Source organism: Nicotiana tomentosiformis, chromosome 7, assembly GCF_000390325.3.
Source record: "Nicotiana tomentosiformis chromosome 7, ASM39032v3, whole genome shotgun sequence".
NCBI lineage: Eukaryota > Viridiplantae > Streptophyta > Magnoliopsida > Solanales > Solanaceae > Nicotiana > Nicotiana tomentosiformis.
The window spans coordinates 12885037-12902655 of record NC_090818.1 but is presented as its reverse complement, the minus strand read 5'-3'; the positions used below and the strand labels follow the sequence as shown (position 1 = coordinate 12902655).

Sequence of the window (17619 nt, the reverse complement as noted above, 5' to 3'; positions counted from 1 at the left end):
AGTCTATGCCTTGGAGAAGCTCGGACCAAAGGTGAAGTGGCCAAAAAAGATGAGGTTAGACCCGTGTACCAGAAAATCGGACACCCTTTGCGAGTTCTATCAAGAACGAGGGCACAAAATCGAAGATTGCATCACCCTAAGGCAGGAAGTCGTAAACATGTTATGACAAGGACACCTCAAAGAGTTACTGAGCGACCGGGGAAGGACTAACTTTGCCAGAGGACGTGAACAACATCAAGGACTGCCGAAACCACCCTCACTAATCCACATTGTCCACATGATCATCGGTGGCGGCAAAGATGCTTCTATCCACAGCGTAAAGTTCACCACTACCCATAAGTTCAAACGGTCAATCACCCACGAACGGTATGATAAACTCGAAGAAAGTATCATCTTCAAAAAGTGAGATACCAACGGTTTGGTTTTCCCTCACTATGATGCCCTTGTCATCACTTTACGAATTTTAGATACCAATGTGAGATGCATTATGGTAGACGATGGGAGCGGCGTGTGCATTATCCACCCTTGAGTACTTGCACAAATGAAACTCGAGGATAAGATAGTGTCGCGCTGTATCACGCTAACAGGTTTTAACAATGCAGTGGAGTGAACATCCGACGAGATCACACTCCCTGTCCTGGCTGGTGGCGTCACTCTAGAAGCCACATTCCATATCATGAACCAGGACATAACATACAATGCTATAATAGGGTGACCATGGATACACACTATGAGAGCCATCCCCTCCACCTTGTTCCAAGTCATAAAATTCCCAACTCTATGGTGAATATTCAGTATACGAAGGGAACAACGCACGCCCCGGGAATGCTACTGCATCGCTCTAGACTACATGGTCAGTCAACAAATGGACAAAGAAAAAGAGGCATAGCAATCAACAGGGTCGAGGTCGATGTGCGATCGAAGCCGCGTGATCGACCGTAGAACACCTCGACCCTATTTAATTAGACAGGGATGACCACAGCAAGAAAGCTTACATCGGCCGCAAGCTTCAGGAACCAGGTAAATTTCGTCAATTCTTAACTGCTACCGCGGACTTGTTTGCTTTTAGCCATGCACATATGCCAGGTATCCCGAAGGAAATCGCCACACACAAGCTGAACGTCAATCCATTCCATCCCCCGGTGAGGCAGGTTACGCGTAAGTTCAACTTCGTTATTAACGATGCGGTACGTGAAGAGGTGGAAAAACTATTCAAAAATGGCTCCGCCAGGGAGTCGAGATACCCCCAATGGGTCGCCAACATGGTCACGGTGAAAAAGAAGAATGGGAAATGGAGTATGTGCATAGACTTTATAGATTTGAACAAAGCATGTCCCAAAGATTCATTTCTGTTACCCCATATCGACTAACTCATCGACGCAACGACCAAACATGAACTACTAAGCTTATTGGACTCTTACTCGGGCTATAATCAAATCCTTATGGAAGAAGAAGATAAGGAGAAAACCACTTTCATCACCCATCAGGGGACGTACTGCTACAGGGTCATGCCCTTCGGGTTAAAAAATGCAGGGGCAACTTACCAAAGGTTAGTGATGAGGATGTTCAAAGACCAACTTGGCAAAATGATGGAAGTCTATATAGATAACATACTGGTCAAGTCCAAAAGGAAAGAGGATGACATGACCACCTAAGAGAAACCTTCAACATACCCAGACGGTACATAATAAAACTGAATCCCAAAAAGTGTGCATTCGGCGTGGCCTTGAAAAAATTTCTAGGTTTCCTGGTGTCGCATGGAGGGATCGAGGTCAACCCTGATCAAATCAGAGCCATCGAAGGAATACCAAAACACCTAACCACCAAAAACCAGGTTCAGAGGTTAACTGGCCGTATCGCCGCCCTTTCAAGATTCATTTCGCGATCATCAGATAGGTGTCACAGATTCTTTGGCATACTCAAGAAGGATAACGGCCTCCAATGGACTTCTGAGTGCATCCAAGCCCTGAAGGAACTAAAAGCATATTTGTCATCGCCACTATTACTCACAAAACCAGAGCCGGGGGAACGTCTACCTCGTCGTATCCGAAGTAGCTGTGAGCGCAGTCCTGGCCCGAGAAAATAAAGGTACGTAGTCTCCCATATATTACATTAGCAAAACACTAGTCGACGCCGAGACGAGTTACCCTCACCTCGAAAAACTGGCCCTGGCCTTAGTCGTAGTTTCACGAAAGCTTAGACCATATTTCCAATTTCACCCCATCTTGGTCGTCTCGACTTTCCCCCTAAGAAGCATTTTGTATAAACCTGAGCTATCGGGCAGGTTGGTCAAATGGGCCATCAAACTGAGCGAGTATGATATCACATATCAGCCGCGAACAACAATAAAGTCACAAGTCCTTGCAGACTTCATCGCCGACTTCAACACAAAAATAATGCCCAAAGTGGAAAAAGAAGCCATCCACGCTTCTTCCCAAACACAAGACCTCTAGGTCCTGTACACTAATGACGCATCAAATGCGTCAGGGTTCGGACTGGGACGCGTACTCGAAGTCTCAACCGGCAAAGTGATTCGCCAGTCCATAAGGTGCCAGAACATGACTAACAATGAGGCCGAGTATGAGGCCATAATTTCAGGGTTGAGACTAGCACTCAAATACGGGGCAAAACGGCTAAGAATACGGTGTGATTCTCAACTCGTTGTCAACCAAATCACATGAACTTTCCAAATCAAGGAACAAAGGTTGCAAAAGTACTAGACCAAAATCTGCAAACTGTTGCCCGAGTTCGACGAATGCCAACTCGACCAAATCCCCCGAACATAGAATACCGAGGCAGACGACCTCACCAAATTAGCCGTAGCCATCAAAAACATTGCAACCGGAGAAAAGTGTAGTCCACCTTCTAAACTCGTCGATAGACCTAATCGAGGTAAGAACCATAAACCTGACCTGGTACTGGCACAACCGTATTGTCACATATTTGCAGGAAGGCGTACTCCAGGTGATAAAAAGAAGCCGAGAAACTCAGAATGCAAGCAGCTAGTTATAACATCATCCACAACGACCTGTATAAGAGAACGTACGACGTCCCTATGGCGAAATTCTTGGGCCCAAGTCAGACGCGACACATTTTTAAAGAGGTCCACGAAGGACATTGCGGAGCTCATTCCGGCAATCTGGATTTGGCCAGATGGCTCATACATGTAGGGTATTACTGGCCCACCATGAAAAAAGAGGTCGCTGGTTTCGTGAAATAATGCAAGCAATGCCAAAAGTATGCCCCAATAATTCACCAAGTAGGCGAACACCTCTAATCAGTCACTTCCCCTTGGTCGTTCATTAAATGAGGAATGGACATCGTAGGCCCCCTCCCGGCAAGATGAGGTAATGTACGATTCCTTTTGGTTTTGACTGACTATTTCTCTAAATAGTTAGAAGTAGTAGCATTTTCCCAAATACGTGAATAGGAAGTGATCGCCTTCATATGGAAAAATATCGTATGCTGATTCGGCCTCCCCAAAGAGATCAGCTGCGACAATGGACCCCAATTTACAGGAAAAAAGGTCGCTGATTTTTTTGAAAAATAGCATATCAAAAGAATACTCTCAATGCCATATCACCCCTCGGGCAACGGACAAGCGGAGTCCTCCAACATGTCAATACTGAACATCATAAAGAAAAAACTTGAAGACGTCAAAGGGTTGTGGCCGAAAATATTACCAGAAGTACTCTAAGCCTACCGAACAATGCCGAAGACGAGCATAAGAGAGACGCCTTACTCATTAGTCTATGGGATTTATGCAGTAATACCGGTCGATGTCGGGGAGCCTAGCCTAAGATACTCCCACGAGAGTGGACCAAGGAACGATAAAAGCAGAAGGCAAGAGCTCGACGAAGATGAAGAATGAAGACAAAACACAATAAGGCTACGTGCTTAAAGGCAAGGGTCAGACCACTCAAAGTCGGGGACTACGTGCTTAAAGATGAAACACAAGCAAGCAAAGACCCACGGGAAGGTAAACTGGGAACAAATTGGGATGACCCGTACAAAATCATGGCAACAATGAACAAAAGGGTCATTCCAACTAGAAACAATAGAAGGAAAGCTACTACCAAATAACTGGAATATTACCCACCTCAAGTGCTTCAACTTTTAAGAGATAAAGCGTCCCCCAAGTCGTATTCGTTTTCCCCTCACTTGAGTTTTGTTCCTATTGGGTTTTCTCAAGGAGGTTTTTAATGAGGCGACGAAGGGGACACTTCAGGTCGAAGTGCACATAGACGGAGGCACAGAACGACTAGTTCATTGCTCAACCTCTCAAGACTTCTCCAGGTCGACCAATGAAGGGACTAGATAAATCGGGACTTGGACAGGAGCGCCAGCCAATGCCCGAAAAAAGATGTAAATTTCTCTCAGCGTATGAACAAAGCACAAATGCATGAAGTTTATTTCTATTTCTCTGGATATACAACCAAGGCAATGTTGCCTCAAGTTCACAACATCGACTAATGCCGCACCTAGAGGCATATCTAACTAAACATAGGTTATGTTTGACCTCGTTTGAATTAACACCTTACCGGCCCTCGGCCATAACTAAACATAGGTTATATTAGACCTCGTTCGAATTAACACTTAACTGGCCCTCAGCCATAACTAAACATAAGTTATATTCGACCTCGTTCGAATTAACACTTAACTGGCCCTCAGCCATAACTGGCCTCGTTCGAATTAACACTTAACTGGCCCTCAGCCATAACTAAACATAAGTTATATTCGACCTCGTTCGAATTAACACTTAACTGGCCCTCGACCATAACTAAACATAAGTTATATTCGATCTCGTTCGAATTAACACCTAACTGAATCTCGATCATAACTAAACATAGGTTATATTCGACCTCGTTCGAATTAACACCTATCTGGCCCTCGTCCATAACTAAATATAGGTTATATTCGACCTCGTTCGAATTACCTAACTGGCCCTCGACCATAATTAAATATAGGACATGCTGGACCTCGTTCGAGCTAACATCTACTATCCCTCGGCCATAATCAAACTTAGGTTTTGGTTCGACTCCGTTTGAACAAACACCTACTGGTTCTCGGCCGTAATTAAACTTAGGATGTGTTCAACCTTATTCGAGCTAAATGATTACGACCAAAAAGGATCAGGTACAAGTAACAAAGTCGACATTTCATACATAGAATATTTTTACAAAGGCTTGTAAAGATGCCTACAAAAAATGCACAAGTTTGCAGCAAAATAAATGAAAGAAAGAAAAACTATTGGTCGCCACCAGGACCATCAATGCCATCGGCCTGACCATCTTCCCCTCACTATCACGACCCAAATCGATGGGCCGCGACGGGCACCCAGTGCCTTACCTAACCGAGCACCAACATAACGTATCTTTCTTATCATACCATCATGGGTAAATGGGCCAAAAGTGACCTCATGAGATAACCACAATAAAATAAGGGAATACTAGACATAAGACGACCCAACATGATATAGAAACTTATACATATGACATACGGGCCTATAAGGCCGACATGATCATTTGTACACTCAAAACATAGGCTGACAAGGCCATACAAGTATCCATATACATGAAACATGTCTACAAGCCTCTAAGAGTGCATAAACGTCATAAAGGTTAGGACATGGCCCCGCCATACCAATCAATACATGTCCAAATCATACTGACCAAATAGGCAACTTCGGAGTAAGTGGAGTGCACCAACACCTTCCGCTGAGCTAATAGCCTACTAGGAGGACTCTCAACCTATCTATCGGGACATGCGAGCATGGAACGCAGCGTCCCCAGGCCAAAGGGATGTTAGTACAAATAAAGTACCGAGTATGTAAGGCATGAAAGCAGTATACAAAAGACATAAAAGAAAACAGGGAGTAAAGAACTCAATATGTAAGTCTGAATAGATCTGTGAATCCTGAAACATTTAAAATATCATGCATATGCGTATAAATGTCACATCATGTATAGGTATGTGCGTACATAACATCATTAAGTCTCTAAGGGAATCCCATCATATTATCTCGGCCTCTATGGGCGAAATCATCATCGTAGACCAGCTGATCAGGTGGTGATGCATATATAACGCCATAACCTTTCCCCATATCCCATATATATATATATATATATATATATATATGGATGTTAGTACAAATAAAGTACCGAGTATGTAAGGCATGAAAGCAGTATATAAAAGACATAAAAGAAAACAGGGAGTAAAGAACTCAATATGTAAGTCTGAATAGATCTGTGAATCCTGAAACATTTAGAATGTCATGCATATGCGTATAAATGTCACATCATGTATAGGTATGTGCGTACATAACATCATTAAGTCTCTAAGGGAATCCCATCATATTATCTAGGCCTCTATGGGCGAAATCATCATCGTAGACCAGCTGATCAGGTGGTGATGCATATATAACGCCATAACCTTTCCCCATATCCCATATATATATATATATATATATATATATATGGATGTTAGTACATATATATATATATGCGTATATAACACAATCTGGTCATGGGTCAATATCATTGTATAAATGAATGCAATGCATAATGAAGTAAGTCAATAAGATCTCTCGGAATGTCATAAGATCAATATGCCTTCGGTTAATATTATGAAATAAACTTTGTCAACTTACGTATTTTCTAAGACCCATGAACAGACGATAGAATAATAGGACACATGGGGAATCAAGAACATAGGCACCCCTAGTACTTCTAAGAATAGAATCATTTGTGAAAGTTCCGCGTTTGCTTGTTTCGTTTGTATCATATGGATCATGCCAAAAGGAAAGAAGGGATAGCCTTAACATACCTTAACTCCTTTGAGTCGTTAATACATTCAAAGCAATTCTTCAAACAACTCAACTCAATCTACTATAGCATAAGGAGATTCAAAATCAGTATTGAGTAAAAGCTAAGTCCGCAACTTAAACTAATAGCTTATTTACGTAAATTTGGGCAGCATCTTCCGTGTAACAAGAGCCTACTCCAATACCATATACCAACAACAATGACCAGAGTAATCCATCAATACATAATTATCAATAACAAGACACCATATAACAACAACAAGTCATAACTACTTCACGACGAGCGGCAAGCTCCGATTGAAACCTGTATACCTCATATCACCCTTTATAGACTCCTTAATTTAACTTAACAATATCATTAACATGATAATGAAGTCATTCATCAATGACTCCGGCCTTATACCATATTTTTTTTATAATAAATAAAATAATCCACAACTCCAGTTATCCTCAATTAGCAACTTTATTCACTAGTTCATGTCTAGTCCATCCATTTAACTTAATCAATGTCAAGATAACCTTAAGCACATACAATAACACAATATACATACCTCCTACAGTAGCTTCAAGTTGAAATCCAAGTTACATTTAGCTTATAACATCCCTCAATGTCAATACAACACCATAGAAGTGATTTAAACTAATCTTCACTTGCAATCTCAAGTTTTATATGTTTCTTTCATCAATTCATTTGATCAACATATATACATGCATAACAATAGAAACCATATCATAATAAAGTTATTTTCACCATTTTCCAGCCATAACGACATATATATTTAGCCTTAAAACAACCCTATAAAAGATAACAACATCTCCTCCCCTTTCAACTGTTATCTTGTAACCTTTATCCAAATAACTTAACCAACACATAGATAAGATTAATTCTAAGAAATATGGTGTTATACATAACTTAAATAATCTGAAAAACCTCGAACCAAAGCTTTTCTTAGCTTACAAGCACCCTTAATCACATTACAACACCATAGAGACTCCCTTCTTCACTTAGGCTAACTATGATGTTTGATTATGATTTATTTCTTTGGAATTTGTTTGGAGTCTTTGGGGAACTGTTTGGGAGGGTTTGGAGAGTGTGAGGCTGGAAGGAGGATGAAAAATGAGCAAAGCTCATCCCAAAAACGAGATAAGAATAAGTGAAGGTCGGGCCCCGACCAAGTGGGTCCCATAGGGCTACCTACGCAGTCTCGCAAAAACGCAAATATCTCTCTACACCGATATCGTATTGATGAACGATTTTCAGAGTCAGAAACTAGATACATGGAGATTTAATTCAATATAAATATCTCCCTGTAACTCTCAATATATTGGGAGAAAACGGCCTCGCAACCTGGCCTATAAACCTGCCAGTTTCTCCGAAGTGCGGCGACGTGACTTGGCGACCCTATTTTAAAAATCGATATTTTCTACCCCGATATCTTATGAATAAATGGTTTAGACCATTGGAAACTAGGTTCAAATACCTTCATTTTGGTATGATATATGTCCCAAAATGACATCATAGCTTACGAATTTAATTTCTCAAAACGGCTCGTTACAAGGCAAATCTTAGCTCGATTTTTTCGCAACTTAAATTCGATTTTCCCAAACTTTATATTTTATATCCAAACATCATATATAGTTATATCATGACTTTAAACTCATTTAAATCATGAATAACAAGTCTTTTATTCATCTTAACTTACTTAAGACTTCGGTAAACCTTTTTTTATCCTTGTAGAAGGATTTCGTCCTTTTTGAGCTTACATTAGATAATCATAGGATGACAATGATGTCTGAAGTACGGGGTGTAACAACATTAAATCACTTCATATACTTTCAAAGAGTATCTCATTTCCGAGCTTACATCAATTGACTTATGACGTACTTTCACGTACAAAAACATGGGGTGTAACACTCACCATCACAACCAACCTTAGGGTACACATCCTCGTACCAGGCGTCCTCTTCAATCTGATCCATATCTGTGTCCCTTTCATTGTCACCGGCCTCCGGCGTAGCATGATCATATCCGCAAGCAATTTGAGCTTCATGGGCCTTAACACGAGCATCTTCAAGGGCATCTCCAGGAACAAACACCGCCGCATGCAAATCTCGAAATACGTCCAACTAAAATCTGAAGTGTAAGAAGATGACAGTTGTGCAAGCTTTCCAGCCTTCTCGGCCTATAAGGCGTCCACCTGATCCTGAAGGAGGGAGTTGTCTTTCTCTAACTCCCCAATCCTCTCATCAAGGCGCTCTTCTTTAAGACTGGCCGTCTCCAAGTCATTTTCTCTCTCAGAGAGAAGAATACGGATCACTACCTCCAAAGCTTCCGCCTTCCTCAAAGTTTTCGACCAAGCAAACTCAACTTTCTCAAGGTCCTCTGCCTTCTCGGTGACCTCACCTCTTAGAGCATCCGCTTTGAATTTCCACTCCTCAAGTTGGGCGCGCATAGAAACCACCTGGGCTTGGAGATCGCTGCACTAGGCTTCAACCCCCCTGCTAACCTCGAGCTCTTCCTCTATATTTCTTTGCGTCACCTCGAGGTCGCTGCACTTTTCGATGACCCTCACCAGCTCGTCATCCTTCTCATTTAGTTCATCTCGAAGAGCCTGGAAATTACCGCTCTCACCAAACCGCCTACAAATTTCCCGGTGCTTGCCACGGTACTCGCGGTATTTTTGCTGCAACTTCATAAAAATAGCCTTACGCCGCTCCTCTATTCGAGCGCTTTCAATTTCCAAGATCACGGTCTGAAAAAGAAAGAAAAAGAAAATAGACAAGAGTAATAACAAAGCCTAAACATTGAGAAAATAACGAACAGAAGCGTCGCAAAACTTACCCTGAGAGCGAGCTGGCTATGGTCCTCGACAAGGTAGTATCTTTCAGCTCTTGGAGAGTTTGACTCTCCACGTCATAATAAAGAGGACCGAGGTCAGGAACCATGTTCTTAGTATCTTTTAATAAATCCCAATCCATGGGGATCGCAATTGTCTGCGTAGCCCCCTCCAGTCTCACCTCCAGTTGGGTAAATCCCTCCTCCATCATCCTCATCTTGTCAGCATCGAGATCATAACCTGTCTCATAGCTATCCTCGGCAACGCCTTTGACTCTCCCCTCGGTCGACAAAGAAGCATTATTAGCCGGCTACGAAGTCGATGGTCCCTCATGCCGTAAATTATCAGAAGCCACAATAGTCGGCCTTTCAGTTCCTACCACTGAAAAAGGAAGAGGTATGCCCTTGACGGCCTCCACCGATATCGGAACATCAGATGCCAGTTTGACATCATCCTCAAGTATTATGGTCGCTGTCTCACGGATGACAAAATTATCCCTCATTGAATCTACAGCCCGGGCGACCCTATCACCTACGTCCACCGATCTTCTCTTATGGGGAACCAAATTCCCGTCGCTTGGCGACTCGTCCTCGTCCACTAAATGATGCAAGGGGAAGCCGGAAGCTTCGATGTTGAAATATCCGCAGGCGGAGAAGAAACTGATGCTGAGCATCAGTAGATGGGGCTGCCGACCGAGCAGACTTGGCCGCGGTCACAGCGGGAATAAACGCCGAAGATAAGGCACCCTTCCTCTTACGAACCACAAGAGAAAGAGCCATCGACCTATTCAAAGTTCCTCGGGCTGAAAAAGAAAAAATCAAAGCAAGATTATCATCACCACCAAGAGCAAACTACAATAAGTAGGCAACCATGAGGCCAAAACAACAAAAACATATATAGATAACATCACTGGCAAAGGAAGGAGCATGCCCGAACTTCTTGAAAAATCCCGGCCACTCACGAATTCCCATGATGTGAGGCAGAATCTGGCCAACCCAGTCATAAATGTCCCCGACCAAAAGAGGGGGCGTAGTCTTGGCTGCACAAAAAAAGGATGAAATTTCAGAATCTACGACTAAAACAGACAGATCAAATATTTTAACAAAAGAAGAATAGACACTTACGAGTGTAGTTCCAAGTCTCAGGGAAGCCGTCCGCGTTGGCCACCACGTCTTCGGTTCTGACAAAGAAGAAGTTGTGCCAGAACTGACGATTTGCCTTGTCGTCCATCTTCTCCACCAGGCGTTTGACTCCTCGATGGCAAAGGTTCAACATTGTCCCCCCTATAGAAACTAGGGGCGAAGAGATTCATCAGATGCCGGAGTGTGATCTCGACCCCAGCTAACTCCGTAAATTTAGTAAGCATCCTAATCAGCTTGTAGATATATGGGGCGAGTTGAGTCGGGCACATGCCATAGTAGCGATAGAATCCCCCCGCAAATGGAAGAAGAGGAAGAACGTAGCCGACCTGGAAGGGGTACGCATAGAATGCGCAATATCCGGGGCAGTGGATTTGTACCACATCACGCCCTGCTGGGTCCAAATAGATACGGGCAGGAATGTTGAATTTTTTCCTAAGATCTGCTAGACCGGCCCCTTTTATCGCCGACTAAGAAACCTCGGGCTCGTCTTCAGGTGCCTTCAAAAAATCAGACCTAACTTTCTCGCTACGAGGAATTATTTCCTCCACCATAGGAAATCTTCAATGGCGACATAGACGCCATCAGCGTGAGGAGGCATAAGCACCGCCAAAGGGACAAGGTCAGTTCCCACACCAGAACCAGAGGATACATTAGCCATATTTTCGATGAGAGAAAGGATAATCAGGCAAAGAAGCATTAGAAGCAATATGAAGTACTAAGACGAGGAAAAAAGACAAACAACAAGGGAGGAAGGAGAAGAAGTCACAAGGTTTTGATGAGAAAAACACGTAAAGAACAAATGAATGTCATCACATCTCTATTTATAAGAGTTCAGGCATCAAAACCGAGAGATTATGCCATCATTATCCAGCACTAGAATCGAAATGGCAGCTCCAACTGACAGTCACACGGGAAACAACGCAAAGCATCAGAAAAACACGCCATAATGACGCATGATGTCATGATGTCATTCTAGCGCAGAAACGACGCAACCCCAAAAGTTGCGGCCCACGAAAAGCCACGGTTCCAGCTTGTCCCAAACTTAACAACCCAACCCACTCGTCCACTCTTCTCGACCATAACCAACAAAGTTCGCTTATCAAGGTCGTCTGAGGATGACCTCAATAAGCTGAGGGACTAACTGTATTGGTCGAAATCTACCACGTAACATTTAAGGCGATGAAGTATTGGGGAAAAATCAGTTGAGGTCGATCAGAAAATGGCGAAGCTCGTGGTCGAGATACTTATAATGGTTGAGGATGAAGTCCGCGAAAAGAATCGTAATGGCTAGTTGTTAGAATAAGATAATGGAGGGAATATTCTAAAGAATATTCTCTACATATTTACTATTGGGGTTTACTAATGATATGTCTCTTATAAAGAGGACAAAAGATAAGTAAAAGGGGTATGTAATATTGACCTGATAAGAACAGATTTATGAGAAAGATTCTCTCTCTCTCTAGCAAAGATACAAACATTACCTTTTCATCAATATTCTTGTTCATATTATTCCATACTTTTCCATCAGATCCGAGAATAATTCGAAAATTCTAGGATTTATCTGTCACTCATCATTGTGAGGAGGAACAATCATCTAGTTCATTCTTTATTGGGTGAACCACTTCTCTTATTTACTTAAATGCCATTTATTGTTAGTTACTCCTCCATTATTTCTCATACTTTTTAGAATATTTAATACATGTTATTGTCAATCTCCCACTAGATCTGTCCCACATTATCCACACTTTCAGGATCCAAATTTAGAGATATTATTATTAACTAGGTTTAACCCATCATTCTATAAATATAATAGTTTTAACCGAAAGTTATACTTTTTGGTCAAACAAATATGTGGTCTTGTATTATTGAAATTTCAATTGTCTTATTATGTGTTCAATAAAGCCTTAAAGGCAACCATAAGTACTTCAATGTAATGCGTTTGAAGCAATAGAAATATAAAATGCAGTCAAACCTCTCTATAATAACATTATTTGTTCCGATATTTTTTGATTTTTATAGTGAATGACTGTTATACGTCTATAACAACATTTGGTGTCTCAATATATTTTGGCTGTTATAGACAAAATTTATCCAATTTTTTTTTCTTTTTTAATACTACATATAAAATATAAAAAAAATATTTAAATTCAAAATCTCAAAGATATGCATATTTCACGAATTAAACGCTAAACAAATCTAATATATTATTAAAAAATTCATTACTAAACCTATAAATATTTAAACTCTAAGGCACACAATTAAATATTTTAAGATTGATGGAAGAACCTCATAATTGTAGCTTGTTTCGTAGATTCTAGTCTTTTACTAGCGGTATATCGCTTGTATCGGCGAAGATTTGCATCCAAACTTTCAGCAAAAGGATATCCAATTGCTTTTTCTTGAAGGCAATCTAAGAGCTTAACAATTGAATCTTCTATCTCAGTCCAGTAGCAGTAGGTTGAGGTTCTTCATCAGCACTTTCATCTGCCTCCACAGTATCTTCTTCTTCTACTCCAATAACTTGGGCAATAATTTCTTCATCAGTGAAAGCCTCAATGATTGGAAGTGTTGCATCAAATTGCACATATGTGATAGCATCTATCATCTCATTGATGTTATCATATGGGATTTGAGCTATAAGTGATGATACATTCCCAACATCCTCGACTAGTTCAAGGTTTTCACTATCAATATTGGGATTGTCATCTGTAGGTAGGATTCCACTCTTTTTCCAACAATGGAGAATGGTGGAGGCCTTCACATCATTCCTTGCTTCTACTAGAATGTTAATAACTTGTCGGATATTAAATGTATTGTCACTATATAATGGATAGCTCTCATTGCACTCATATTCATCGATCAAATGCTTGATGAAATGACTTTTGTACTTAACTTTAAAATTTACAATTATACCAACATTAGCAGGTTGAAGGTGTGATGTCGTATTAGGTGGGAGATGATGAACCTGAATAATTCAATGTTAGCATAATAGCACCATTAAAAAATATGATCAAGGCTACAACAAATACCTTATTAAGTGTTAATTGACTTTCGTATTTCTCGATGTCACGAGGAGTAGCATTGTCCATCAACAACAGAATCTTGTGATTTTTATCTTCAAATTTAGCATTTAGACTAAGGATATATTTTTTAAAAATTTCACGAGTCATCCATGCTTTCTTGTTATAAAAATAATTGATGTGTGGCAGAGAGGCCATATCTATATTCTTATAACAACGAGGTTTAGCAACAGTTCCAATCACTAGAGATTTTAGTTTCTCTATCCTTGCAATAGAGTACAAGTTAAAAAAATAATTTAATAAAAATTTGGATTTTGTTTTGAGTTTAAATTTAGAAGTTTTAATATAAATCAATCAACTAAGAATCAAGTTAAATATTTCAAAGAAATAAATGAACACCGTCAATACTAGTTTGAAACAATTAAGCATTTAACTTTTAAGAAATTTCAATAAACTAAATCTATTTCTAAAAATATATTTTACCCAGAGCATTGCACATTAGCATTGCGGTGATTATGGATTTGTCCTTCTTACTTTCGCTCTCTGGCACTTGAGCAAGAGTCTTGTTGGGAGCCATACAAAAGAAAATGACAGTCTCATCACAGTTGAAGACATCTCTAAGTGCATAATTTTTTATTACTTCTTAAAACTTAATGCAGAAAGTAGGAAGGTCTTGGATAGTCGTGCTTTCAGCCTCACCATGAAAACGGTGAGATTTGATGCCATGTCGTCGTTTGAAACGTAATATTCACCTACTAGAGGCAGAGAAATTTTTTCTCTCCAGTGTATTAATACCTATAGATTCTGCAGAATCAAGAGCTTTGGCGACGCTAATTGCATCTGTCAAGATGACATGATTTTCCCTTGCTTGAGTAAACCAAAACTGTATTGCTTTGTCGATCTGATTAATCTTAATTAATTAGTTTCTCGTTAAATAAAAGTTTAAATAACTTTTTCTTCTATATATACCTCTGGATGCTCACATTCGTGCAATCTCTTGCTTTGTACATGCCTTTGAATAACTTCTGCTTGCTTAGCCGCCTCTATATACTTATTCTTTTTGTTAAGAATGTCGGTGATTGTTTGGTGACTATTAAGTGCAAATTTCTCCTTTAGTTGTTCATGAGTGATGGCAGAATTATCTTTTTTGTATTGACACAATGCTATCTTTGTTTTCAAAGGAATAACTTGACGTTTAGACCCCATATAGCATGAAAAAAATCAAAGGAATAGCTTGAAGTTTCTAAACGAATAACATTAGTGAGTTCTTCAAATTTTATTACCTATGCACAAAGAGAAATTCACTCAAATATTTAAACATCCAAAGAGTATCACGTGCAAATCTCTTCAAATAAAAAATTATTGGGTGCATATCTTAAAAAAATATAAATAGATTACATTTACATATTATTAGCATTGTCCAATGTAAAATATATCATGTATAAATCTTCAAATAAAAAAAAGAATGATGTGCATATTTTCAAAAAGTATAAATAGATCTTTTAAGTATCTTTTGGCATTTTTCTAATGCAAAATATATTATTTGTAGATCTTCAAATAAGAAAATTTATGATGTGCATATCTTCATGGAACGTACTGCTATCCTTAAGATAATATATATTTCTATTATAAGTTATACATTAAAGTTATAAAATATTTGATTAAAATATTTAGAATTATTGATAGTAATAATCTTAAAAAATCTACATAGTTGTTGTATATGGGTAATTTTACAAAGAGCACAATGTCATAAAGATGATTGTTGTTGTTATAGAGAGGTAAAATATAACATAAAAAATCGGTTCTGAAAAAAATTAGGCTTTTATAATGAATAGCTGTTATATAGAGATACTGTTATACAAAGGTCTTACTTATATTGTTTTACATATTGGAAGTAGAAAAATAGCATAGATGTGATAAGATTTTCAAGTAATGTATCAACTAGTCATTGAGGTCTATCAGAAACAGCATCTATAACTCTATCTTCACAAGGTATGGGTAAGGTTACGTACATTATCCTCCTAGACCGTACCTGTGAGATTGCACTGAATTTATTGTTGTTGTTGAAGTATCAACTAGTCATTGGGCCGTATATGTCAACAGACAGCTCAGTGAAATCATGGAATAAACCAAATTATGTCAAAAGACAGTTCAAATATATATAATACCTTTTTAGTAAGGCAAAATGGCCTCCGACCACCTAAACTTACATCAGATTTTAAAGCCGGTATATAAACTTTTGATTTTTCATTTTAACACGTCAACTTAACCGATTGCTTATAAGTAAGCACATTTTACTTTTGACTATGCTTACGTGGAAATGGTACAGCTGACGTGGTCAAAGTAAGTGCTAATCACGTCGAAAAAGCACGTGGTTCGAATTACTCTATGTAAAAAAAAAAATTAAATCTGAATAAAAAAAAGAAAAAGTAAATAAAAGACAAAAAATAATAAAAATCCTAAATCCCTCCCGTAACCCCCCTTTCTGATCTTCTTCTTTACTTATCCCCCTCCCCCCCCCCCCCCCCCATTTTCTTTCTCCCCACCTTTTCCCGTTCCTCCACCCCACCTCCTTTCTCTTCATTGAACGACCCCTTGGCTAGTCCTCGTTTCTCCACAAAGTATCATTTTGACGTTGGTGTATCTCATTTTTTCAATGGATGGCAGAGCTATGGTGGTACAGTGATTTTGGTGATCTTCTTTATTGGGACCGCGAAATTGCTTGAAACTTTTAGGATTGAAATTAATAGGTGTTTAAAGAGGTATGTTAGTTTTGATTTTGACGATTATCGCCGAGATGCCATTTTTTCCAAGGGAAACCTTGTCGGAGCGATTCTGAATTTTTTTGATGATGGCATATTGGCATGAATTTGGGTTAGAAGGTGGAGTGTCTGCCTATTTGCATCTTTTGCACAACTTCTCTATGCTTTGATTCCCTTCTATTTCTACTATTTCTTCTTTCTTTTCTTGCTTTTTCCGCCATGCCCCAATTTGTACAATCATTTGGACTTTTACCATTGGATTTTGGAAATGGTGGCCGGTCGGGGCAAGGTTATGGCGGAGATATGACGAAGAAGAAAGGAAAGAGAGGAAACATTAAATAATTGGTAAATTGATTTTTAAAAAAATGGGACCCACAATTACAAATGGCTAACAATAAATGGTCTTAGCATCTGAAGTGGTATTTATTTCAGGCAATTGAGATACACGCTTAGCATCTGAAGTGGTATTTATTTCAGGCAATTGAGATACACGCTCTGAGAGAGGTTTTATAATAAGTATGTTTAATGAGTTAAGGTGCTAAAATGAAAAAATCAAAAGTTCATATACCAACTTTAAAATGGGCCATTTTGCCTGTTAGTAATTTGGCATCTTCACAAAAAGGTATTTGACCATGCTTTTGGGAAAAAGAAGAAGCACTTTTTGAGAAGCAGAAAAAAGTAACTACTCCCCAGAAGCAAGCAAAAGCAGTTTTGACTTTTCTTCTTACCAAAAATAATCTTAGCAAAATGTATTATATAACAAAATAATCTTATTCTAAACCTAATAAGTAGGATATTAATGTATAAATATTTCTTAAAAATAATAGCTTTCTAATATATAGTGATTTATGAGGTAAATGCTTTTATATTGCTGAATAATTTTCAAATTGATTAGCCAAACACAAATTACTTCTCTTCAAAAGTACTTTTTCAAAAAGCACATTTCAAAATAAGCTCATTTTTTCCAGATTGGCCAAACAAACTATTAGTCAACTACAAAGGTAAAAATCTGTTTTTTCCAGCTTCAAGGGAAAA

The 17619-nt window shown here is 39.3% G+C and overlaps 1 protein-coding gene across 1 annotated transcript; it reads right to left on the bottom strand.

Annotated features, from left to right (window-relative positions):
- Positions 1 to 13236: 13236 nt before the first annotated feature.
- Positions 13237 to 15028, bottom strand: LOC104089259 (uncharacterized). Its single transcript, XM_009594111.1, has 2 exons — positions 14792 to 15028; positions 13237 to 13767 (listed from the first exon to the last, which is right to left on the bottom strand). Exons 1-2 carry the CDS (start codon positions 15026 to 15028, stop codon positions 13237 to 13239), a joined length of 768 nt encoding a protein of 255 aa, XP_009592406.1.
- Between the last annotated feature and the right edge of the window lie 2591 nt (positions 15029 to 17619).

Bases quoted from the DNA above. Each gene is read 5' to 3' on its own strand.
- LOC104089259 (XM_009594111.1), bottom strand. From the start codon at position 15,028: ATGGGGTCTAAACGTCAAGTTATTCCTTTGAAAACAAAGATAGCATTG. The intron at 13,768-14,791 runs GTATATATAGAA...TGAATTATTCAG, and splicing joins ACGAATGTGAGCATCCAGAG to GTTCATCATCTCCCACCTAA.